The 25,365-nt window shown below is 41.3% G+C and overlaps 1 protein-coding gene across 11 annotated transcripts in view; it reads left to right on the top strand.

Annotated features, from left to right (window-relative positions):
- PDE1C (phosphodiesterase 1C) overlaps positions 1–24,885 on the top strand; it is a 610,522-nt gene extending 585,637 nt beyond the window's left edge. For 5 of the 11 annotated variants that reach the window (XM_029234326.1, XM_029234328.1, XM_029234336.1 and 2 more), the window contains 3 exons: positions 4,438–4,645; positions 4,845–4,913; positions 14,214–14,561. In XM_029234326.1, coding sequence (XP_029090159.1) covers positions 4,438–4,645; positions 4,845–4,887 — 251 coding nt within the window. In that variant the 3' untranslated portion in view covers positions 4,888–4,913; positions 14,214–14,561. Of the gene's footprint in view, positions 1–4,437; positions 4,646–4,844; positions 4,914–14,213; positions 14,562–24,166 lie in introns of those variants that run through there. The other 6 variants (XM_029234331.1, XM_029234339.1, XM_029234327.1 and 3 more) reach the window with 6 other exon arrangements.
- Positions 24,886–25,365: the final 480 nt, after the last annotated feature.

Below are 25,365 nucleotides of genomic sequence, written 5' to 3'. Positions count from 1 at the left end.
CACACACACACACACACACACACACACACACACACACACACACACACCTTTCTTTTGAATATAAACTGATAACACACACTCTATCGCACTTCAGTTTGCTAAGTTCTCTCACTTGGTCCTCACAATGACATCCTGAAATTGATGTTTTTAAATTTTTATAGATGAGGAAAATGGAACTTAGCACAATGTCAGCACTGATGTAGTTGTTTATTCATGTTTTTATTTTCCTTACCTCATTTACAAAATATTTCAGAAGTCTAAAATCACATAAATGTAACCAATTTGCTTTTAAAAAATGAAGGCTGCAGAATAAAACCAGAGGCAGGAAGTCAAGCCACTGTAGATTGAGTCAAACAGGGCAAACGTTAGTGTACGGTCATGCAGGCTGAATAGGCCTCCCCAGTTCCCAGCATTAGATCATAAATTGGGTCTGAGTTTCCGGGAAAACTAAATAAAAATGAAAAGAAACAATTTACAAGATTCACATCATTCATGAGGATAAAGCATGCCAGTTCCTCAGAAGAAAGAACTCTTCCCTTACAGCTGAAAGAAATGTCTTCCACAGGTATTCACTGGGTACACTGCTTCTCACTCCTGGCTACAGACAGGCTCACCCGGGCCCCATCCCAGATCAGTGAAACAGCATGGCATGTCTAGGGGGAGGCCCAGGTATCAGCATATTTTCTTTAGAACTCCCCAGACCATCCTAATGTGGAGCCAGGATTGAAAAGCACTTACCGAGTGAATTCTGAGTCACTCACAGAGCAGCATCCCAGGTAGATTTCTATAATAAATCCCAGAGTGAGGTTTCTGTGTCCACCAGCCTGGAACAGTAGGGGTCAGTCTGAAAGCTGATCTGAACATGGATCTTCCAGCTCAATTTCTGATGTGTTCCCTGGGAATGGGAGCAAGGGAGGGTGAAGGGTTTTAGAAAATGAAACTTAGGTAAGCTGAGTATTATTCCCATGAACGGAACTTTGAATAAAGTGATAGGTTATTTGGTGGCTATGGAGTGGAAAATGATTTCAGGGACACAACCTGACTTAACAGGGAGCCCATGGGAGGCTGACTCAGAGCCTAACCACCCCCAATGGTCCATGGAGCCACCTGATGGTCTGGAGAAATTGCCAACAGGTTTATTTTATGCGTCTCTGCCTGCTACCTGTTTGTGACTCACGATTAGGAGAGGCGCACGTGGTTTCTCCCTTTTCCTGATATATTGGGCATTTCGTCAAGCATACAGAGAAAATAACCGCATTGGTAGAGGGCTTGCAGCTCTGCTTTTCCACTGACCCACGGCCCCCTGAGTTTTCTGTCTCATTCACTACCTGCAAAGGAGACACCAAGGGAATGAAAAGCTGCCCCAAGAAAAATCCATCAAGCTTCAGGCTTTGGGAAGCTCATGATAGGTCATTTAAAAAAAAATTATTTATTTTATTTTTATTTATTTTTGGCTGCGTTAGGTCTTCATTGCTGCACGCGGGCTTTTCTTTAGTTGCGGTGAGCAGGGCTACTCTTCGTTGCTGTGCACGGGCTTCTCATTGCGGTGGCTTCTCTTGTTGCAGAGCACGGGCTCTAGAGCGCAGGCTCAGTAGTGGTGGCGCACGGGCTTAGTTGCTCCACGGTATATGGGATCTTCCCGGCCCAGAGATCGAACCTGTGTCCCTTGCATTGGAACGTGGATTCTTAAGCAGTACGCTACAAGGGAAGTCCCTTGATAGGTGACTTTAATTGCGCCAAGCATTTCTATGAAATAACCTGGCAATAGTGAATATTTCTACAGGTAACACCATTAAAAGCTTGTCGTCATTCAGTGCTTTACAGTTTTTTAAGTGCTCATTTAGGTCACATTACATTTGATCTCTCAGCTTCATGAGGGTATCTGTGGAAAGCAGAGTGCCCTATTTTCCAGCAGTTAAAGAAGGAAATTTCTATCATATAAGGTTTTCCAAGCCTCCCTGAAGATCAGAATCACCTGGGACACTTGTGAAAGATCCACGCCCCTCCAGAAATGCTGGCTCACTAGTGCTTGGCTGGGCTAGGGAATCTGGGGTTTTTTTCCATTTTGTTAATAATCCCAGGTAGTTCTTATGTGTAGGCAAATTTAGGAAGATGGCACCTGAAGGAAACCTGGATAACGGATTGGTCAAGAAATAGCAAGAGTCATTGGGAAAAGTTTCTCTAGGTTTAAACTCTGAAGGATCTTGGCTTAAATTTTGCCCCCCAACATTCAGTAACTTTGTGAAAATTACTTACACTTTGTCTCCAAATTCCATAAATTAGGAATCATTCTATCATCAGAGAGTTAGTATCAGAAAAGATAACTAACGTACGTTTAATTGTCCATTACTAATATGGTGCCTAGAACGTGGTAGCTGCCTGATATGTGACAGTGACTGATGCTAATGACCAAGTGGCCAAATTGTGAGTCACACCTCTGAATAAAAAACCCTAAACTCTGCCTCCTTCCTAAAGCAATGGTTCTTAACGGAGGGCAATTTTGTTCCTAGGGGACATTTGTCAGTGTCTGGAGGACATTTTTGATTATCACGACGGTGGGGAGCTTGGTGGGGGGATGAGGAGGGGGTTTGTTGCCGACACCTAGCGGTAGAGGCCAGGGATGCTGCTAAACATCCTACCATGCACAGGACAGCAAAGAATGATGTGACAAAATATCAGTGTGCATCTGTCGAGAGAAACCCTATCTGAAAGGGACAGTGAGACAAGTGAAACATCCCGTGAGTGGAGGGATAAACACTTTGAATCATTGGCTTCCCCACCGTGGAGGTGGATCCAGTGGGACACAGGTTGTTTCTGGTGGGTCAGGAATGGCTATGGATCTGCACCCTGGTAGTGCCCTTGATCGGGGCTGGCTTGTTACATACTCAGGTCCACCATTCTTCCTGTAGGATACAGTGTGAGTGGCACCCCCTGGAGCTGTGCAGTGAGGCAGCCCTGGCCCGGACCCCACTTATCACTTTGGGTAAATCTTTTTTTTTTTTTGCAGTATGTGGGCCTCTCACCATTGTGGCCTCTCCCGCTGTGGAGCACAGGCTTCAGACGCGCAGGCTCAGTGGCCATGGCTCACGGGCCCAGCTGCTCCGTGGCATGTGGGATCTTCCCGGACCGGGGCACGAACCCGCGTCCCCTGCATCGGCAGGCGGACTCTCAACCACTGCGCCACCAGGGAAGCCCTGGGTAAATCTTTTTACCTCTAGTGTCTGAGCACCCCATTTGATGGATGATCATTAGACTCACCTGGGGTATATGTTGACCTGCAAACTTGTGGCTCCATTCCCTGGAGGTTCCCCTTCAGTGGGTCGGCAAATGACCCTGGAAGCCATATTTATAAAAATCACCCAACTCTTACATTCAGGGCATCTACAAGATCTGGAAAATGAAGACCTAAAAGTTCTGCCAGATATCACTTCTCTCACCTCGTGCAAATTAACAGTTTTTGTGGGTCTGAGGTGTTTGGATTAATTTCGTGTTCTCTATTTTTACTATTATTACTACTATGACTAACACTATTAACGGTACTTCCACTGCTAATAATAATGCTAATAATAATAATAATTGACAGTAACACAGAATGTCAAGGGTAGTACCCTGTTCTTTAAGACTAAAATGGAACAGTCTCAAACACCATCCCTAGTATATATCTTCACATCTCACCAGGTATTCCGGGGTTGGGAAAGCTTATCCCTCGCCTGGACCCCAAGGTCCTGCTTCATCTGATGCCGAGATCCGTGTGTCTTCTTGTTATGTTTACCCATGACTATGTTCACTCAGACTAGCACAACCTCCACTCACACCAGGCCTCTGCATGGAAAGTAGACTTTACAAAAAGTTTGCGTACGTTCAGGGGACTTGTGACAAATAACTTGACGTTAAATCATGCCTACCCTCTGCCTGAGAATTCTGTCTGCTTTTCTGCCAGCTCAGACTCCAGGCATTTGTCCTGTTGCTGGATTCTGGCCTTCAGGCCTCTTTTGCCCCACACTGTGTGGCCAAATAAACCAAGAAACGAATGAATAAACAAATAATATTTGCATTTATAGATAAAATATATACGTATATATGTGTATGTGCATTTTATGTGTATACATATATTGATGTATAAAATAATATATACGTGTATGTGTGTATAGGCATGTATTATATATATACAAACATACACACACACACACATATGTGTAAATGTTCTTTTGCAGAACAATTCACCTCGCTTCCTTTATTTCTCGCCAGAACACTTGGATGTAGTTGTTGTCCTTTCCCTCGTTTTGCAGATGAAGACTTCATCTTCACAGCTCTTCAGAGGTTCCAGAGAAATCAAGTTTGTTGCTTGAGGTCCAATAGGGAGTAAAGGCTATAGGGACAAAGCAGAGACAAACCCCTGACTTCTCACTTCTAAATCCAGAACTTTCCCTTTCACAGCAGCAGTTCTCCACTCTGGATGTACATTAGCATCACCTGGGGTGGGCTTTGAAAATCCAGATGCCAGAACTCCAGCCCGGTACAATGAACATAGAATCTCTGGGTGTGGCGCTCAGGTAACTGCATATTTAGAACGCTTCCCTGGTGATCCTAAAGTGCACGCCTGCTCAGACCAGTCTGGAGACCGAGAACCATCACACGCACAGAGGTAAAGGCTGTGCTCCTGGCTTTTCTGGACCATGGACTATGCCCTGCTTTGCTCCCACACCCTCACCCAACCTTCTTCTCAATGTTGTCTTCAGACCCAAACTTTTGGATCATTTGATAACATTGCACGTGAGCATTTACCGGTCTGAAAAGTCTGTCCACAATCCTATTCTTTCTCATCCTCTCTTTCCTCTTTACAGGCACAAAGAAGCATTCTCATGGCTCACCAGCCCCAAGCACTAGCTCCACTAGTCGCCTTACCTTGCCAGGTGGGTAAATATCGTTGCTTCATAATCTTAGTTGATCACAGACAGCAGAGAGGACCCGTTTCTCAGGAGTTGAGTTTAGCAGTTGATAAGTGGGGAATCTGGCCCCTTGTGCATCCTGTTGACCCCATGTTATCAGAGGGCTTTGTCTCTGTCATCCACATTTGTAAGGTTCTCCCAAGAATGGACATAACATATTCATAGTTGGTTCACAATCTCTCCTGCTCACTGATGGAAAGAGTAGAATCTTGATCTTCCTTAAGGTTCATCGGGACATGCTGTGCAAGTATTTCTTTGAGAGGCAGGTGGCACAGGGGGAAGAATGAATTTTTGGTGAGAGAGAGAGACTTGGGTTCAAATCTCAGCTTTGCCATGTTCACACTGTGCAGGCTCACTACACTTATTCAGCTTCTTGGAGCTTCTGTTTTCTCATCTGTCTGCATGATAATAAGAATTAGAAACAATACTCATCAATTTAACATAGTACTGACTCATAGAGGGTGCTCATAGCGAGTATCTACTATTGAGAAATGAGGAGGTCATGGACGATCTGTACTGGATCCTATCTAACATTTACTAGAAAATTTTAAGCATTCATGACAATCCTGTGTAATCACTATTTAATATGAGAGGTACCTATTGGTCACTGTCTCCATGCGTAGGCTTACATCCTCTATGCAAATTAGGTTCCAAGTAAAACTTGGAAAAACACATTTATTTGGAGGGAAGGAGAGATTATAACAGGTAAATATGGACATTGTAGAAAAATCGAAAAATAATACAAATTAAAAGAAGGAAAGATGTTGCCAAAATGCTACCACTCAGAGCTAATCAAGATTACCTCTCCTTCCAGTGTTTCTTAAATACTTTTTTTTTTCTAGATTGAGATTATACTCTACATGGAGTTTTGTTTCCTCCCTTTTAAAATTTACTATTACATTATGAGCTTTCCCCATGTTATTAAATATTTTAAAAATATTTCAGCGATTGACTAACATTTCATATGATTATGCCACAATTTATTTATATACAGCATCCATGGAATTGGTTTCAGGACTACCCACAAATACCAGAATCCATGGATGCTCAAGTCACCCACAGTTAACCCTCCATAACTGCAGGTTCCACATCTGTAGATACAAGGGGCCGACTGTATTCATTAATAATCTGGCATTTATATAGCTTGCCTTTTTATCATTAATAACTTTACGTTCTTGTACATAAGTCTTCTTCTGAGTCTGTAAATATGGATTTAGGACAGATTCCTGTAGGTACAATTACTGACTCAAAGAGTATGTACATACTTAGGTTCTTGACCCATTATTGTCAAAGTGATTTCCAGAAAAGTAGTATTATTTTATACTTTTAGCAATGAGTCTGCCATTTCACTTTGCTCTTGCTACTGCTAACATTGATACTTCACTAATTTGATAAGAAAAATTATATTCATATTTTGTTTGCATTTAGTTTATCTTCAAAAAACTATGTTTTCTAATGCTAATTTATCTTTTACATTGTTTCTTTGGGGAATTTCCATGTTTCATCCATTCAAAGAGAGACAGTGACTTGCATTGTAGCTACTCTGAAATAGGAATGTTTTGCAAGAAATGGGGTGTTATAATTGAATTAACAGCATTTTTTTCTTGGCTGTACATGAAATAATAGTTCACTTTATAATCAGCGGCATCTTAGATTAGCTGAAATATAATCTATGTCCATCTGCCTTTTCAGCCTCAACTTAATGCAGTGTCCCTACCCCAGTCCAACAGCTGGACTCAGTGTCCACTGAGTAGCCCCTGAACTTACTTGCCTCTCACTCTGCCTAGAACAGTCTTTACCCTTTTCTCCCCTGGTTAATTTCTCTTTGCAGTCTCTCCAAACTATCTAGGTAGAATTAATGCTGACCTATAATTATTTGCTTATAAGTCCTTTAACCATTGATCAGTGGCTTTTTCAAGGGTAGGGACTGTCTTATTCTTTTTTGTCCCAGTGCCTGCTGAGGTGACAAGCACATATTGTGTGCTCATAAATGTTTATGAGGCCGGGTGCCCTGGTATGTGAGTGAGCATTATCCAATTGATTTATGACTAGATAGAAAGCAGCCGTCCTCACAAGAAGACTCATCTTGGAAATTGGATTTGTATCAACTATACTAACTTACAGCTATACAACTATACTGACTGTTTTTTAGTACTGAGTAGACCTTGCTCTGTAGTCTCTGGAAGCCCATTTCATCTTGTCCCTGTTTGTGGTTATTGTGCCCTTAGGATTATAGTCATTATGAGGAAAACATTTCTAAACCCAGCAACTTCAGTGTGTAGTGATGGTGTTTGCTCTCCTTTGTAAAGTCATAACATTCCTGGGTCAGGTGGGACCTCTGACATACCGGACATCTGCATGAACATGCAGACCTAACCTGGTTCGCACCTGCTATGCCAGGGACCTATTGCTGGCCTGCTGGGATTCTAAGACCTCTGAGTCAGAGTCTCAGCCACCCTGTCTTTGGCCTTAGTTTCGCAGTCTAAAGTGGTCCCAAATTGGGTGTCAGGATCTGAGTTCCAACTACTCGAAAGCCTGTGGAGGTGGAATGGGTCGTTCTCAAAACACTTGACATAGTAAACCATGCTTTGTTTAGCAGATGCCCTCTACGTCATTCATAATGACAGCCAGCCCGCTGTTTCTCCTTGTGACCTCACAAGCGCCACACGTTACCTCCCACAGTGCACATGCCTCTACCACAAGCTCTTGGTGCAGGCTGTCAAGCAACTTAAAATATGTCTTAGGATACTCAAAGAGCCAAATGGAGGAATAAAAATTCTTTAAAACCAATAAAGGATAATTATGCTGAAGCCAAACAAGAACAGAGATATGCAAAAGAAGCAATCCAAAATCTGAAATGTTAAAAAGCAAACAAACAGGGCTTCCCTGGTGGCGCAGTGGTTAAGGACTCGCCTGCCAATGCAGGGGACGTGGGTTCGAGCCCTGGTCCGGGAAGATCCCACATGCTGCAGAGCAACTAAGCCTGCAAGCCACAAGTACTGAAGCCTGTGCACCTAGAGCCCGTGTTCCACAACAAGAGAAGCCACCGCAATGAGAAGCCCGTGCACCGCAACAAAGACCCAATGCAGCCAAAAATAAATAATAAATTAATTAATAATAATTTAAAAAAGCAAACAAACATATAGTCATTGGGATTTTTTAAAAACAAAGAAAAACACAGTTGGTGGTATAAACTCAAGGTAGAACACAGCTGAAAAGAGAATTAACGTTGGAAGATAGTCCTTAGGACTTTATACCAAACATACTGTACAGATGGAACCATATAAAAAAAGAAAAGAAAGAGCTTGAACCATAAAACTCTTAGAAGAAAACATCCTTGTGACCTTGAATTAGACAACGGTTTCTTAGATATGATACTGAAAGCCCAAGCTGCCAAAGAAAAATTAATAATACAACTTCATCAAAACTAAAAATGTTCCATTATCAAGAAAACTAAAAGAAAATTCATGGAATGAAAGAAAATATTTGCAAACCATAAATCTGATAAGGATTTAGTATCCAGAATATGTAAAGAATTCTTATAACTCAACAATAAAAAGACAAACAAGACAATTAAAAAGTGGGCAAAAGATTTGAAGAAACATTTCTCCAAAGAAGATAGGCAAGTGGAACGTGAAAAGATGCTCAACATCATTAGTCATTAGGGAAATGCAAATCAAAACCACAGTGAGATACCACTTCACATGCACTAGAAAGGCAAGAATAAAAAAGATGGATAATAACAAGTGTTGACAATGATGTGGAAACATTAGTATCACCATACATTGCTGATGGGAATGTAAATGGTGCAACTACTTTGGAAAACAGTTTGGCAGTTCCTTAAAATGTTAATCATAGAGTGACCATAACACCCAGCAGCTCTGCTCCTAGGTATGTTCTCAAGAGAACTGAAAACATATGTTCACACAAAACCTTGTCTACAAATATTCATAGCAACATTACTCATAATAGCCAAAAACTGGAGACAACCTAAATGCCCATCAACTGATGAATATATAAACAAAATGTGGTATATCCATACAATAGCTTATTATTTGACCATACTAAAGGAAGAAAGTACTGATATGGTCTACAACATGAAAGAACCTTGAAAACATTTTGCCAAGTGAAAGGAGCCAGACACAAATGGCCACATATTGTATGATTCCATTTATGTGAAATATGCAGAATAGACAAATCTATAGAGACAGAACGTAGACTAGTGGTTACTAGAGCCTGGGGAGGGAGAAGAATGGAGAGTGAGTTCTCATGGGTATGGGATTTTTTTTTATTGGTGAAGAAAATGTTTTGTAAACTGTCACTGTTTGCCAATGACATGATACTATACATAGAAAATCCTAAAGATGCCACCAGAAAACTACTAGAACTAATCAATGAATTTGGTAAGGTTGCAGGATACAAAATTAATGCACAGAAATCTCTTGCATTCCTACACACTAACAACGAAAGATCAGAAAGAGAAATTAAGGAAACAATCCCATTTACCATTGCAACAAAAAGAATAAAATACCTAGGAATAAACCTACCTAAGGAGACAAAAGACCTGTATGCAGAAAACTATAAAACGCTGATGAAAGAAATCAAAGATGACATATACAGATGGAGAGATATACCATGCTTCTGGATTAGAAGAATCAACATTGTGAAAATGACTATACTACCCAAAGCAATCTACAGGTTCAATGCAATCCCTATCAAATTACCAAGGGCATTTTTCACAGAACTAGAACAAAAATTTTTACAATTTGTATGGAAACACAAAAGACCCTGAATAGCCAAAGCAATCTTGAGAAAGAAAAACAGAGCTGGAGGAATCAGGCTCCCTGACTTCGGACTATACTACAAAGCTACAGTAGTCAAGACAGTATGGTACTGGCACAAAATATAGGTGACACCTATGGTCACCTTATCTTTGACAAAGGAGGCAAGAATATCCAAAGGAGAAAAGACAGCCTCTTCAATAAGTGGTGCTGGGAAAACTGGACAGGTACATGTAAAAGAATGAAATTAGCACACTCCCTAACACTATACAGAAAAATAAATTCAAAATGGATTAAAGACCTAAACGTAAGGCCAGACACTATAAAACTCTTAGAGGAAAACATAGGCAGAACACTCTATGACATAAATCACAGCAAGATCCTTTTTGACCCACCTCCTAGAGAAATGGAAATAAAAACAAAAATAAACAAATGGGACCTAATGAAAGTCAAAAGCTTTTCCACAGCAAAGGAAACCATAAATAAGACAAAAAGACAACCCTCAGAATGGGAGAAAATATTTACAAACAAAGCAACTAACAAAGGATTAACCTCCAAAATATACAAGCAGCTCATGCAGCACAATATCAAAAAACAAACAACCCAATCCAAAAATAGGCAGAAGACCTAAATAGACATTTCTCCCAAGTAGACATACAGATGGCCAACAAACACATGAAAAGATGCTCAACATCACTAATCATTAGAGAAATGCAAATCAAAACCACAATGAGGTATCACCTCACACCAGTCAGAATGGCCATCATCAAAAAATCTAGAAACAATAAATGCTGGAGAGGGCGTGGAGAAAAGGGAACCCTCTTGCACTGTTGGTGGGAATGTAAATTGATACCCCACTATGGAGAACAGTATGGAGGTTTCTTAAAAAACTAAAAATAGAACTACCATACGACCCAGCAATCCCACTACTGGGCATATACCCTGAGAAAACCATAATTCAAAAAGATACATGTAGACTTCCCTGGTGGTGCAGTGGTTAAGAATCCGCCTGTCAATGCAGGGGACACGGGTTCGAGCCCTAGTCCAGGAAGATCCCACATGCCGTGGAGAAACTAAGCCTGTGAGCCACAACTACTGAGTCCACGCACCACAACCACTGAAGCCCGCATGCCTAGAGCTGGTGCTCTGCAACAAGAGAAGCCACTGCAATGAGAAGCCTGTGCACCACAACAAAGAGTAGCCCCCGCTCACCACAACTAGAGAACGCCTGCGCACAGAAACAAAGACCCAATGCAGCCAAAAATAAAATATAAATAAATAAATTTATATCAAAAAAATGGTCAACTTAAAAAAAAAAAAGATACATGTACCACACTGTTCATTGCAGCACTATTTACAATAGCCAGGACATGGAAGCAACCTAAATGTCCAGCAACAGAGGAATGGATAAAGAAGATGTGGCACATATATACAATAGACTATTACTCAACCATAAAAAGAAACGAAATTGAGTTATTTGTAGTGAGGTGGATGGACCTAGAGTCTGTCATACAGTGTGAAGTAAGTCAGAAAGAGAAAAACAAATACCGTATGCTAACACATACATATGGAAGCTAAAAAAGCTGTACTGATGAACCTAGTGGCAGGGAGGAATAAAGACACAGACGTAGAGATGGACTTGAGGACACAGGGGTGGAAGGGAAAGCTGGGATGAAGTGAGAGAGTAGCATGGACATGTATACACTACCTAATGTAAAGTGGATGGCTAGTGGGAAGCTACTGCATAGCACAGGGAGATCAGCTCAGTGCTGTGTGATGACCTAGAGGGATGGTATAGGGGGGGTGGGAGGGAGGTTCAAGAGGGAGGGGATATGGGGATATATGTATACATATAGCTGATTCACTTTGTTGTACAGCAGACACTGACACAACATTGTGAAGCAATTATACTCCAATAAAGATGTGAAAAAAAAAAAAAGAAAATGTTTTGTAATTAAATATTGGTGATGGGGCTTCCCTGGTGGCGCAGTGGTTGAGAGTCCGCCTGCCTTTGCAGGGGACACGGGTTCGTGCCCCGGTCCGGGAAGATCCCACATGCCGCGGAGCGGCTGGGCCCGTGAGCCATGGCCGCTGAACCTGCGCGTCCGGAGCCTGTGCTCCGCAACGGGAGATGCCACAACAGTGAGAGGCCCGCGTACCACAAAAAAAAAAAAAAAAAAAAAAAAAATTGGTGATGATTGCACAACCTTGTGAATAAAATAAAAAGCACTGAACTGTACACTTCAAATGGTGAATTATATGGTATGTGAATTATATCTCAATTTTAAAAATGAAAGAGCATGGAAGATAGATAAACGGCTCTAAAGGCTCAAATTCCTAGACAGTAAATGCACCTCACTTGCCATACCTAAGTAATACCAAACACATACCTAAATGCATTGTGTGAGATTGTTCCAAATTATGTCCAGGGTGAGAAAATATTAAATGCTATAAGAATCTGGTTATGTTCAAGGGAGCTGCGAGCAGGTTGCCTGTAATAAAATGACAACCAACTGACAGCAAAATTTGCATTAGCAACAGCAGATGCCAAAAGACAATGAAGATATATCTTTCATAGGCTGAGGGAAAATAAAGCATTATATAATAGCTAAAATAGCTAAATTATTAGTTATGAATGAAGGCGAAGTAAAAACATTTTAGGTTTACAATGACATAATTTAGCACTCCAGACTTCACTAAAAGAAGTATAAGGGACATACCTGAAGAGGAAGAAAAGTGAACCCAAAAGCAAAGTGTGAGAGACAGGAATTAATGGTGAGCACACAAGTAAATAAAGCATGTTGGTAAATGTGAGTAACTAGTCACCATAAAAATAATGTCCATATTTTTTGCGTTAAAATAGGAAACAGAAGCTATAGATGGAAGAGGGGATATTTAAGAGGGAGTTAAGGAATGCTAAGATCTATTCTGTCTTTGGGCAGAGCTTTGTAATTTTGTAACTTTTTTTGCAACACAAAGGATCATCAGTAAAATAATAGAAATATAACCTATAGTATCTAAGTCAGCAAATGAACAACAACAAAGAAAGGGAATACAGAAAATGTATCTACTTGATAGAAGGCAGAAAGGAGAAAAAAGAAGCAAGGAATAAAGAATGATTATAAAATTAGACAGTAGAATCAAGTCCAAAACTATCAGTAATAAGAATAATTGCAAATGGCTCAAACTCTGCTCTTAAAATACAGAAATTTGGATTAAAAAAACAAAATCCAGCCCTGTCCTTCTTTTAAAAGAAACACTTTTAAGAAAAACTCCCAGAAAGTCTGCTAATGTATGGCAAAAGAAATTCCATGCAAAATATAAAGCTAGTTCTTTGAGAAACATCATCCATTTTAACATCTGTACAATATCCTATCATATAAATGTGCCACAGGATGTTTAATCATTTTTCTGTTGATGGCGGTTTTCCATTTTTTTTGCTCTTGCAAACAATGCTCAACATAATGTTGGGCAAGAAAAGCAAGTTTCAATAAGATTTATACCATCTAACACAATCTGTATTATCTTTTAAAAACAAGCAAAAATAAAAGTAGATATTTTATGGTTGCATAGAGATGCAATAATTGAACGACTATATGCACAGGAATAATAAACATCAAATTCTGGATGTTTTTTGGTGGGGGGAAGGGAAGGGTATATTAGGTACTTAAATTCTACCTTGATATTTAATCTCTTTAAACAAATTTTTGAACAAATATGCAAAATGTTAAGATCTGCTTAAACTGTATTGAGAGAGTACCTGGGTATTTGTTATATTATTAATTATAGTTTCTGTATGCTCAAATATTATATATTAAAGAATTTCCTAGTGAAAAATCTGTGACTGTCTTCCGAGACAGTTTTGTTTGTCACATGTGTCAGTCCTGAAGCCACCAGAGACCACTTCATTAAAGAACTGCTTGTGTGGTTTCCAAAATTATCAAAGCTTTCTCCTGACACGCCAGCACCGGGAAACTGCTCTGAGGACATCACCTTGATTCCTTGCACGCCCATAGCAAAGTGACTCTTAGATGGTAAAGTAATAGCACCTGCAGACAATTTTTTTCTAGTGCCAACTTCAAGTGTGCCCCATGAGGTTTGTGAACGCAGTCAAGCTCATGGGCGGGCCGTAAAGGATGGAGAGCTGAGCCAATGTTGGCTCTCGCTGGAGGAGTGGCCCAGAGCTTCACTTCCAATCATGACTGCTAACGATGGAGACTAGTCAGTGGCTTCTGAGCAGATGCCCCCAGCGCCTCGGTCACATCACTTTTCCGAAGTGATCGTTAGATGGAAAGGTACAGTACCGTAGTCATTCGCTGTTGCAGATAGCTGATTGCTCCTGTGTGTGCAGCTTCTGGCTTGCACAGTAGTGTCGGCAATAGATGCAGCTCTGCTTCTAATCTCCGTTGCCTGATGTAGAAAGAGTTGGTGCGTTGAGATGCCAGCTGGCTTGCAATGACTTTTTTTGTGTGTCCTGTTCTAGGGGACTACGGATAAAACATCCATTCAGAGGATTCCTCAGAAGAGAACTGACCAGCCCTGAGGTCTGAAGACATTTTAGGAAGCTTATGTTGCTTTTACAAAAACAAAATATTATGTGTATTGTAAGTTACTGAGTGATTAACTTCAAAAATGGTAACTTCTGATCTTCCTAATACAGGTTTTTAACAGTAAATACTTTGGTATGTATTGCACATCTATCAAATATCAGGGACAATGCTACGTTCTTCACACGTATTATCTCATTTAATCTTCACAACAACCCTCTAAGGAAGGTACTGTTATCTCCATTTCACAAATTAGGAAACTGAGGCATACTCAGATAAATAGCTTGCCCAAAGTTAGCAGGTGGCAATCCTGTACTCTTTGCTCGAGTTTCATTGTCAGGGGTAAAGACTGATGTCAAACAGTCCACACTGGAACAGCCTTTCTTTCATAGTTGTACTCTGCCTGGGGTAGAGTACAATTATGCAGGTACCGATTTCAGGCACAACTGTGGGGTGTGGAGGGATCCTGCATTGTCTTAATTTTAAGTAAAGATTCCCACGAGTGGTCTCTTTGCAATTGCCTTCTATCTTGAGTTCAGTTTAAGGGATGCCAGTTGTCATTCTTACTATGGACTAGAGCAAAACACATTTGTTATACGTGACTTAGCACTTCAGAGCTCTAGAACCCTAAAGAAATTTAACTTTACAGGCTTCTTCTGGCAGAGGTCATAGTTGGTGTGAGCAAAGGACAGAGCTACTGATTTGGCCTTACACTCCCCATCTTCAGATGCACACGCGGAAAAAGGCACACACTGATGAAAAAAAATCGAACAAAAGACTTAGCTTGCGTAATCTCCCAAATATTTTTCTCCTTCGAAAGAGCATGCCTCATGTTCTTTGTGCTTGCCAGGAGAAACAAAATGAAAACAAAGAACTCAATTGAAGATGATCATCTCCTTGAGGGAGGGCTTTCTTATTCTTTTTTATTAATTATAATAATATTTTTATTAAATTAAACGATTAATCATTAAATCATAAGGTCGCAGGGCATTTAATAGATAGCAGTTGTTTGAATAAGAAAAGAGCTTATTTTCCAGCCTTACCTAATTGCTCCTGCTCTTTCACCTGTTTGTCAGAGAGACTTGAAAACTGTGCCTCAGCCTCTCCAGACGATAGTAAGACCTGAGTTGAGGTTATAGCTTTGGTGTAAAACAAAAGTGCTCAGGCCTCAAATTTGAAACTTCAAAGGAGAGGAGCTTGCCGACATTCTTCTTTGAGCAAAACACAGGCAACAAATCTAGGTATCAAGGCATTGCTGATGCAAAGGAGAAGTATTAGGTTTCGTAGAGTCTAGTCAACTGTGTCAGCTGGTGTGTATTCTAAGTGATTCCCCTCTTCTTTAGCAAATGAGAGATTTATGAAGGTTACTGAGTATGATGCCGAGTAGTTTACTCATTCATTACATATTTTTCAGTACCAACTGCTATCAGTACTGGGATTAAATTCTGGGGATGCAAATGTGTATAACACCCTGTCCCGTCCTAACGAAGTTTATAGCCAGGATCAGTGATCTGTAGGGTGAAGCATAAGGAAGAGGTATCTCAAAGACCAGGGAATCAGTGGTTCGAGAATGGCTTCCAATGAAGGTGACTCAAAGAATTATTATGGCTCAGCATAGTAAATGCAAAGAGTCTTAAGAATCAAAAGTCATTTGTTTGTCATTTTCCTAATTACGTCAAGATTAGAGTTCAGGGCCTGAAACTCCTTCCATCCTGGTTGGGTATCTAAGCCACACTTCCCATCTGGGGGTTCCAGCTCATGGTTAGGAATAGCCCAAAGTGACTGAATGAGCCTCAGTATTTGTACATGGTATAAATAGTTTAGAATGTGGGATAGATGATTCTGCTTTGCTTAAAATGGCACTGGGTTTCAGCAAAGTGTTTCCCTTAGGTAGCTGAATGGAAAAACAAACGTGTATATATATATATATATATATATATATATATATATATATAATATATATATATATGTAATTTTTCCCCACAAATGCCCATTTTGGATAATTAGCCTTTTGTGAATCACAGTGGTGTGTTCTCTGCCAGATAGTCACAAATAAATTCATTTAAGTTAATCTCTTCGTTGTGTGCTGAGGTCTTTCATGTGGTAAAATCCATTTGTACGGGGAATGACATGACTTTTCTATACTATAATAAGAAATCCACCAGGGAGGCCACCATTAAAAGGCTCCTGGTGATGACCTTTCATCTCCTGTGCTGTGTAATGATGGTAGCCACATGCCAAGCACCTACGACATACTGGCACCCCGCGAGGTTGCAAGGTACCATACATACATTATCTCAGTTATAGCCCCTTTAAAATCCTCACAACAACCATGCAAAGAAGTTACCATTTTCCCCATTTTACAGAAAAAAACAAAAACAAACCCAAAACCCTGAATCCCAAAACAGATTATCTCCTTAGGATCTCACAGCTGATAGCAGTTTAATCCAGTTCTGTGACACCCCAAACCCACGCTTCTCTCACAATACCACACCACCTCTCCCAAAAGTAGATCTTCGTGGATTTGATTCTTGTCACAGATCTTAGCATGTGGCCAAGGGTTGGCCACTCCTGTGTACAATGACCAGACCCTGTCAGCTGCCCCAAGCATCCCTCGAAACTTAAGGATAAGCCGACATATTCTCAAAACAAACTCAGCACCTAAGCCAGTGGTTCTCAACCTGGCTACGAGTTAGAACCACTGGGCGTTACAAACATACTTGCTTGGGCTTCACCTTAAAATAACAGATTACTTTCAAGACTCTTGGAGGTGGGGCTCAGGAATCAGTAAATTTGAAGCTTTCCAGGTGATCTGATGGGCATCCAGGGTTGAGAAATGCAGGTGGAAGCAAACAGCTTCAGGTTGGATGAAGGGCAATAAAACTATGTGGTTTATTTATTTTGCCTGTGGCCATGTATTCCTCTGGGGACCTGGAAATGCTGGTCAGGTGATCTTTCCACACTAGGGAGTGGTTTGGTTCAGGCAGTGTCACCTGGCCTTTTTCTGGATAGCTTCTCAGACAGCAAGCTTCCTGTCTCCTGTGTTCTTTGCTCTGTAAGCTTCAGATATGGAACCAGTAGATTAGGTAGTATTCCCACTTTCTTGAGGAAGAGTCCTTGGAGAACCAGAGTCTTTTCCAATGTAGATGCTGGGTTTAAGTATTCTAGTTTTAATATGAACTACACCTTGAAGAGTTTAAGAATAGACCCTCACCTTAGACAGCACTACATCTAATGTGCATGGTTTAAGAGTAATTTTCTGGCTGGGTTCATGTCGCTAGATTGTATTTCTGCAAAGGGAAGGAAGACCTATCATCGTGGCCTTCATGTAACGCTTTCATGTCTTGAGGAGACAAAGCAATTCCCTAGCTGGGAAAGTATTCTGCTGCGGAGTTTTCCTGGCAATTGCAAATCTTCCAGATAATTCCTGAAATGTAGGATCTGCCTCTGAGGAGAGGGATGGAAACTGATACTGGGTGAACGCCTCCTATGTGTCAGCGCTGTGCTGGCTGTTTCTAATGCGTTGCTTTCTTGTCATTCTCAGGCCTCTGCAGTGAGTGTTACTATCTGTTTTTTTCTTTTTATGGGAAACTGAAATTATGTGTCCCAGTCGTATGGGGACAGAGAAAGAACTGAATCTGACTCCCTTCCAAGGATGGGTGAGGGGCGACTACAAATGAGATAATGGATATAAAGACACTGAACTGCACAGAAGACAGGCCATGCTACTGGGCTCCTTAAACAGCAAAGCCCCGGGTTCACAAAAAGTTGTTATACTTCACTTTCATTTTTAAAACTGTTTGCTGGGAAGCCTAGATATTGAACAAGGACCAAGTCTCCTGTTCTGGTGAGACAAATTAACATCTTCCACTTGCCCTTTAAGGAAAAGACCAGCTATGAAAACCAATTCAGCCAAACTGCTAATTTTAAAGGGTGTGTTTCTTCCTTTGGGACTGGGATGAACCCGTCTTGATTCCACTCTCTGTGGAGCTGATGTTAGTGAGAGGAGTCTTTTGGCTGATTGCGTGTCTTCCCACGAGCTTATCTTTGGAACGCAGTTAATTCATACCAAATGTGCTAGTGTGGGTGCCTCAATCAGAAACAGGTATAAGTCGGGTTTGGAATTCCAGATGCTCTGAGAAGTTGTCCCAGAAAGAAGCTAGAAAGAGTCCAGAGAGAAGACAAATCCAGAGGGCGAAACTGATGTCAGGCCGATTCTCTGAAAAGGGCAGAAGGTGTGAGCAACACCTTTTCCACCAGCCCAAGATTGGCGCTGCCAGGGATGGTGGTGCCTGTCCCAGAGTCTTTCCAGAGCTCCCCTTACCCACCAGCAGTTCCCCTGGACATGGTCACTGTCACTACAATAATAATAAAAGTTGCCCTTAACTGAAGGCCTTCTTTATGCCAGTCACTGTGATTCACATGGTTCACATGCCCCATCTCCCTGAGTCCTCCCAAGAAGCCCTGTTAAGTGTGTAACATTGTTATTCAGAGGGGAAAAGTGACACTTAGAGAGGGGGGTGTTTGCCTAAGACTGAACAGCTGGGGGAGGTGAAGGAGGCTTTAAAACCAGGTCTCTCCGACTTCAAAGCACCCACTCTTGCTCTCATGCCTTAGTCGGACACCAGGAACATCCTCTTTGGTCTTACTCTTTGCTTTTCCAAGTGCTCAATATATTTAGGAACGATCGCTGGCTCTGAGTGTTGCAGATTTCCTCACAATCCTCAGGTGATAGCATCAAAGTTGTTTTTTCCAACAAAAAGAACATTTGTTTCTTCATTTCTCAGAGCTTTTGTCTTCATGTTAGACCCAACAGGGAGAACAAACTATGTGGGTAGGAGAGAAAAAAAAAAAAAAAGCCTAATTTTGAAGACCACAGGTAACTTTAATTGATGCATAAAGGACTCCTCACCAGCCAGGCAGTTCGTTGTGATCAAACTGTAGCAAGAGCCCTGGCTAGCTCTTTACAATTTATAGAACACTTGCAGTGTGTGCAAAATATCACTGTCGTTCCCTTTGTGAAGATAAGGAGGGGGAAGATTGGCGAGACTGAAACGGTAGTTTGCAAACTCCGGCACAGTGGAATTATCTGAAGGGCTTTAGAAACTCCTGAGGCCTCAGCCTAACCCCACACAGATTCTGCTTTCATGGGTCTGGGGTACCCAGGATTTTTAAAAGCTCCCCAGGTGGTTCTCATATGCAGCGAGCGGTGAGAGCCACCAAGTTAAAAATTTCACCCAAGACCCTGGGGCTCCCCTGACTTGTTTGCTTGTCTCCGGTGCTTAGACCTCTGGAACACCTGTTCCATCCCAAACCCACGTAGGTGAGGGAAGAGACAAAAGCAGCTATTTAAGAGACCTGTTAGCCACGATTTTCATGCCATTCCTTCCTGAGCCATTACCACACAAACTGTATTAAGGAGGAATGATTTGCTTTTGCTTTGGGGGAAGTATGATTATGGCTACTAACAATGGTATTCAAGAATCCCATATATCACAGATATATACTCAAATTATTGATAGTATAAATGAATTACTATTTTAAATTATTATGGTAGTTATTAAAACTTACTCTGGACTTTGGTCCCGGGTTATTTTAAATATGTGAGGTCTGAGGCTAGACCACTCGGATGTGAACCCAGAATCCAGATTTCCTGCAATGCTAGCTGTGTAAACTTTGGCAAGTTACTTAAGCTCAGTTTCCTCACTCAAACTTTGGCAAGTTACTTAAAAGCCTCAGTTTCCTCACTCAGAAAGGGGGTGATCGGGGCTTCCCTGGTGGCGCAGTGGTTGAGAGTCCGCCTGCCGATGCAGGGGACACGGGTTCGTGCTCCGGTCCGGGAAGATCCCACATGCCGCGGAGCGGCTGGGCCCGTGAGCCATGGCCGCTGAGCCTGCGCGTCCGGAGCCTGTGCTCCACAACGGGAGAGGCCACAACAGTGAGAGGCCTGCGTACCGCAAAAAAAAAAAAAAAAAAAAGGGGGGGTGATAACAGTGCTTGCCTGTTGAATTGTAGTGAAGATTAAAGGCTGGTTCACATTGAATTCTTAGCATTGTGCCTAGTACACGATGTATGTCAGATATTATCATTATTTTACCATCATGGATCCTGAAATGAAAATCACAGGCTCAGTTCTTGTATCATTTTATCCTCATGGAACGGATGTTGACACATCAATCCCCTGCAATTCAAAACTCATGGATGATTTTTGAGCATTTTTATAAGGACTTTGCATCAAATTTCAGACAGATATCAATAGACACTATTTTAGAAATGGAATGTATGGCAGTGGGATTTTGTTCTTCATGTAAAACAACATTTATGAGGCAATAAATGATTGTTTTTTATCTTGTTAGTGTCTGTGTTGTGTGTGTGTGTGTGTGTGTAAATGCAATTAGAAAATGTCTACATGTGGAAATGTTTTTTCCAAAGGTCATGTTATGGCATTATCTTTGAAAGAGAAGAAAACACATGCAGAACACTTTTGTTTTTTTTTTTTAAAGGTGCCAATATTAGAATTTATTCAGAAGCTAAGAGTAAATCAAGTTTCTGCCTTTGGAGGCAGTCCTCTACAGCAGAGATTCAGAAAATTTCCCAGTTGCTGCTGCTGCTGTGCAGGGGCCCTGCAAGATCACACTGAAGCCGTGGGGGATTGAAGACACAGATTTGGGTTCTAATGCAGATCATGGTTTACCGCACGGGAATTAGGGTGCACGTAGATTAGACGAGCACTAGTGACCATTCCTTCTGCCTGCTGTCAGTGCAAACAACAGGGCATACCGAATTAATAAGATACAACATGTTATGACATGATAACGACAGTGATAATGAATTAAACCAGTCTTTCCGAAAGTGTGACATGCTCCTGGAAAAGGGGGCGCCTTGACCTAATCAAAATGAGAAAAACACATGCTGTTGGCTGTTCTTAGGGATTAATGATACATGTTGCCATCATTTAGGTCTCTGAGAAGTCCTGCCATGGACATACTAGTTTAACTTTAACACAGTTACATTTGATATATGAATAAATCGCAGTCTATTTTCTGAAGAAGAATAAGTCTATGCATTATTTTCCTATGGAAAAAAAAGTCGCTACCAAGCAAAGTGGCCTCAGAGAGAGAGAATAAAAAGTTGGTGATGGCAGACGAAAGGGCGAAAGTCATAGACACCTTTGGGAGAAATTGCGTTTATGAAAAAGATAAGATTGAAACAAATGAGGATTAAAACTCCTGAAAGAGCGTTAACGTCTATGAAAAACAAACATTGTAATTGTATAATAAAGGATGATGATGTGTCAGCTTTTCTCTTGAACTTTTCTTTTCCTAAGCACATTTGAAAGTAATATAGAGAATGACTTTCCCAAGTTCAGGCTCTGTGCAGAGAAACGTGTCTTTGTCAAATCTTCATTAGCCAATGAGATCGTTTTCTCCAAGTAAGGAGACAAGAGCAGACTTTGTGAACGTCTCCAAGAGGAAAAGGGTCCAACTTGTTGATAAGCATATGAAGGGGAGGGGATTCTGTTCCCAATTTGGTTCTTCTCTGCTTGGGGCGGGGAGGGGCTTGGGTTGAGGGAGCAGAAGAGGATTGTAACACTGCTGCCTGGGTTCGGCTGTGGGAGGTACCCAGTCATTGAAAGGGAAAGGGCCAGATCTCCTTCCAGAAATATCTCAGGAATCGCCAAAAGACAAAGGAAAGGGTCCTTAAGCGGCCACAGCACCACCCCGGAAGAAAGGTCCTCATTAAATTCAAAACGGTGCCCTCATCCCAGGTGCCGCTGTTTTGCCCTGTCATCATTTCATGTTCCCCTGTAGAGGGGAAAGGCAGTCAATGCGTACAAACAGCACTGTGTGAATTTTTATTTTTTCCCACATTTTGAGTGAGGATGACAGCAGGCACATAAGTATTTCCACAATCTCGGTGGGGAGCCGATCTCTATCAGCGGATTCAACTCTATTTGCAGCGATTCTAGTGGCAAGGAGAGCTTTCGTTCTGACGATGAGAATTCTAGCAAACGGTAAATGTTTCTTCATGCTGAGAAGTGGGAAATTCAATAATACTTTGGCTGGGTTCATGCTGAGTAGTGAAAATAGAATGAATATAGAGAGGGACTGTGACTTAAAGAGCAGTAAATCAGCTAGCCCAGAAGTGTGGGGACCATCAGCTTTTAATTCGAAGCCCTCGCCTGTTTCTACTCCATTCTCCAGGGTAACGGGACTGTTTTTATATTTGTTCCTAGAGCGTTTTGTGCTACAATCCCTTGTTTACCCCAAGAAACAGAATTAAACATTCTGAGATTTTTTTTTTAAATCTGCATATGCATTATTATGGCACTATAGGACCATTTGCTGAAAATCTTAACTTATGTGTTAGCCTAACTCCAAAGGCAAAGTAGGTGTGGATAGTGTAGAGCCTGGAGTAATAGCATTACTTATTATGATTGAACACTTTTTCTTCTGTAAGCAAGTCACAGGTTTCAGAGGGGGTTACTGGAATGGAAGCCCCATGAGGGTAGAGGTTTCTGCCTGTTTTTTGTTCATTGTTGTATCAGCAGGACACACGGTTAAGTGCTCTAACAAGTCGGTGAATGAATATTGATCTCTAGGCTGTGAAAAGTATACTCAGCTGTGAGTGCTCTGAAAGGTCTCGGACTGAAGTGCAGAGCAAACTCAGTTTTCCTGACTTTCCATTATGTATAGTTTTATAGAATAGCTTCGATACTTGATTCTATGGAAGAAATTTTTAGTAGTATGTTTCTTTTTAAAAAGTTACATCACTAAAACTTGATCATCATAGAAAAAATAGAAAGTGTAAACAATTAAAAAGAAATAAAATTGCCATGTTTATACTACTCAGAGATAATCACAGCTATGGTTTAAATGTAGGTTCTCCCAGATTTTCCTATGCACACAGTTATATGTTTTTATAATATTAAGATTAGATGTATATATGCTTTTTTTCATTCAGCAGTACTACATCCTAATAGGTTTGTAGTATATATCACTGTTGTTTTAATTTTCAATTCCCGAGTGACAAAAATTGTTGAGCATCTTTGCCTATGCTTTTTGGCCATACGTATATCTTCTTTGGCAAGGAGTCTGTTCAGATCTTTGCATATATTTAAATTGGGTTGTTTCCTTTTGTTGAATTTTAAGAGTTCTTTCCATATTTTGGGTACAAGACCTTTATACTTGTGCTTTGCAAATATTTTCTCAATGATGTGCTTCTTATTAGCACTCCGGGATTGTGTGCCACTTTGCAACCCTAAAAGCTTACATACAGTGCTAAGTGCTGATTAATGAGATGGCTGTGCTCACCTGTGTTTGCTTTGCTATTTCCCAAAGTGACGCCAGTTCTCCCTCTCACTTCCTTAACCCCATCCATTCATTGTCAAAGAACCTTTGTATTCTGGGGTCATCACTGTCTATCTGTAGGAATTTTTTTTTTCCTAGGCATTTGTCGTTAGTTGTTTTTGTTTGTTTTTTTTTGTGGTACGCGGGCCTCTCACTGTTGTGGCCTCTCCCGCTGCGAAGCACAGGCTCCGGACGCGCAGGCTTAGCGGCCATGGCTCATGGGCCCAGCCGCTCTGCAGCATGTGGGATCTTCCCGGATCGGGGCACAAACCCATGTCCCCTGCATCAGCAGGCGGACTCTCAACCACTGCGCCGCCAGGGAAGCCCTGTCTTTATTTATTTTAAGTGAATGACCAAAGTGATGATGTGCTTATTCATCTATTTGCAATAAGATTTCTAGTGAGAGTTCAACCCTGTTTGTTTCCTGGTTTTAAAGAAAACAAACAGGTCTGGGGGCCAGGAAGTCACCCCCAGGATTTAGGAGCACTGTGTAGTTGGTGAGGCTAACCGTTGTCTGTCTTCCTTTGCATGGCCTGCAGTCATCAAGCCTCCTCTGCGTCATTTTAAACACCCTGCTTATGCATCTAGCTCCTATGCACCTTCGGTCCCAAAGAAAACTGACGAGCATCCTGCAAGGTACAAGATGCTGGATCAGAGGATCAAAATGAAAAAGATTCAGAACATCTCACATAACTGGAACAGAAAATAAATCAAGGGGAAGAGGGAGTGAAGGAGAGGCCTACCCATCTGCCTCTGGGCACTAACCAGCTACAGTGGGATATGTCTCCAGAATGAAGCCTTCAGGGCTGGTGCTATCATTGTTGACTCCACCAAGGCACGGTGAAGCCTATACGTGAGTTTCCCCTTTGCTGTTCTGTTATAGAGCCATCAGTCACAGGATTTGGAAGTCCATGCAGCCTCTAGAAGCAAACCAGTAAGAGGGTTGTCTCATGCGGCTTTTATTGGTATAGAACTTTCAAAGTCTAAATTGGACCCAAGCTAAAATGATGCTACCCGTTCAGAAAAAATTGAAATTCTTCCCATTGACACTTTTTTTTCATCCCTGGAAATTGACTTGCCCCAATGAGAATATCGGTTTAATAATAATCATTATATTTAAGAAATGCACTTCTAAAAACATCTTTTCCAATTTTTAATACAAATATTCACAATTCAAGTAAACATGGAACTTTCAAAGTCATTGCATTCCCAACAAAAGTTGTACTTCTTTTTTTTTTTTTTTTTTTTTTTTTGCGGTACGCAGGCCTCTCACTGTTGTGGCCTCTCCCGTTGCGGAGCACAGGCTCCGGACACGCAGGCTCAGCGGCCATGGCCCATGGGCCCAGCTGCTCTACAACATGTGGGATCTTCCCAGACCGGGGCACAAACCTGTGTCCCCTGCATCGGCAGGCGGACTCTCAACCACTGTGCCACCAGGGAAGCCCAGCTGTGCTTTCTTGACTGTGCTTCTTGGCATTGGAAGCCATGATCCTGAGGAAGAAAGTTGACTCCTTCTGTATTCTTTTATCCCAAGCTGTTACTCTTCAGCCTTTGCTAATCTTTTAATTGAGCAAATGTACAAGTATTGAAATTCTGCATTGCTTGTAAAATGCCTACCATGATTTTTTGCATGATGGGTTGTATGGACAGGCCAGATTATATTCTTATAGCAAATAAAGTGATGCTTTTAAAGAACTTTCTTGTATGTGAGTCATCTTTTTCTTCCGCAGAATTCTGG

Source organism: Monodon monoceros, unplaced genomic scaffold (assembly GCF_005190385.1).
Source record: "Monodon monoceros isolate NGI ecotype Baffin Bay Population unplaced genomic scaffold, NGI_Narwhal_1 Super_Scaffold_2, whole genome shotgun sequence".
Taxonomy (NCBI): domain Eukaryota; kingdom Metazoa; phylum Chordata; class Mammalia; order Artiodactyla; family Monodontidae; genus Monodon; species Monodon monoceros.
The sequence above is the reverse complement of the archived record's forward strand: the minus strand, read 5'-3'. Positions and strand labels throughout refer to the sequence as shown.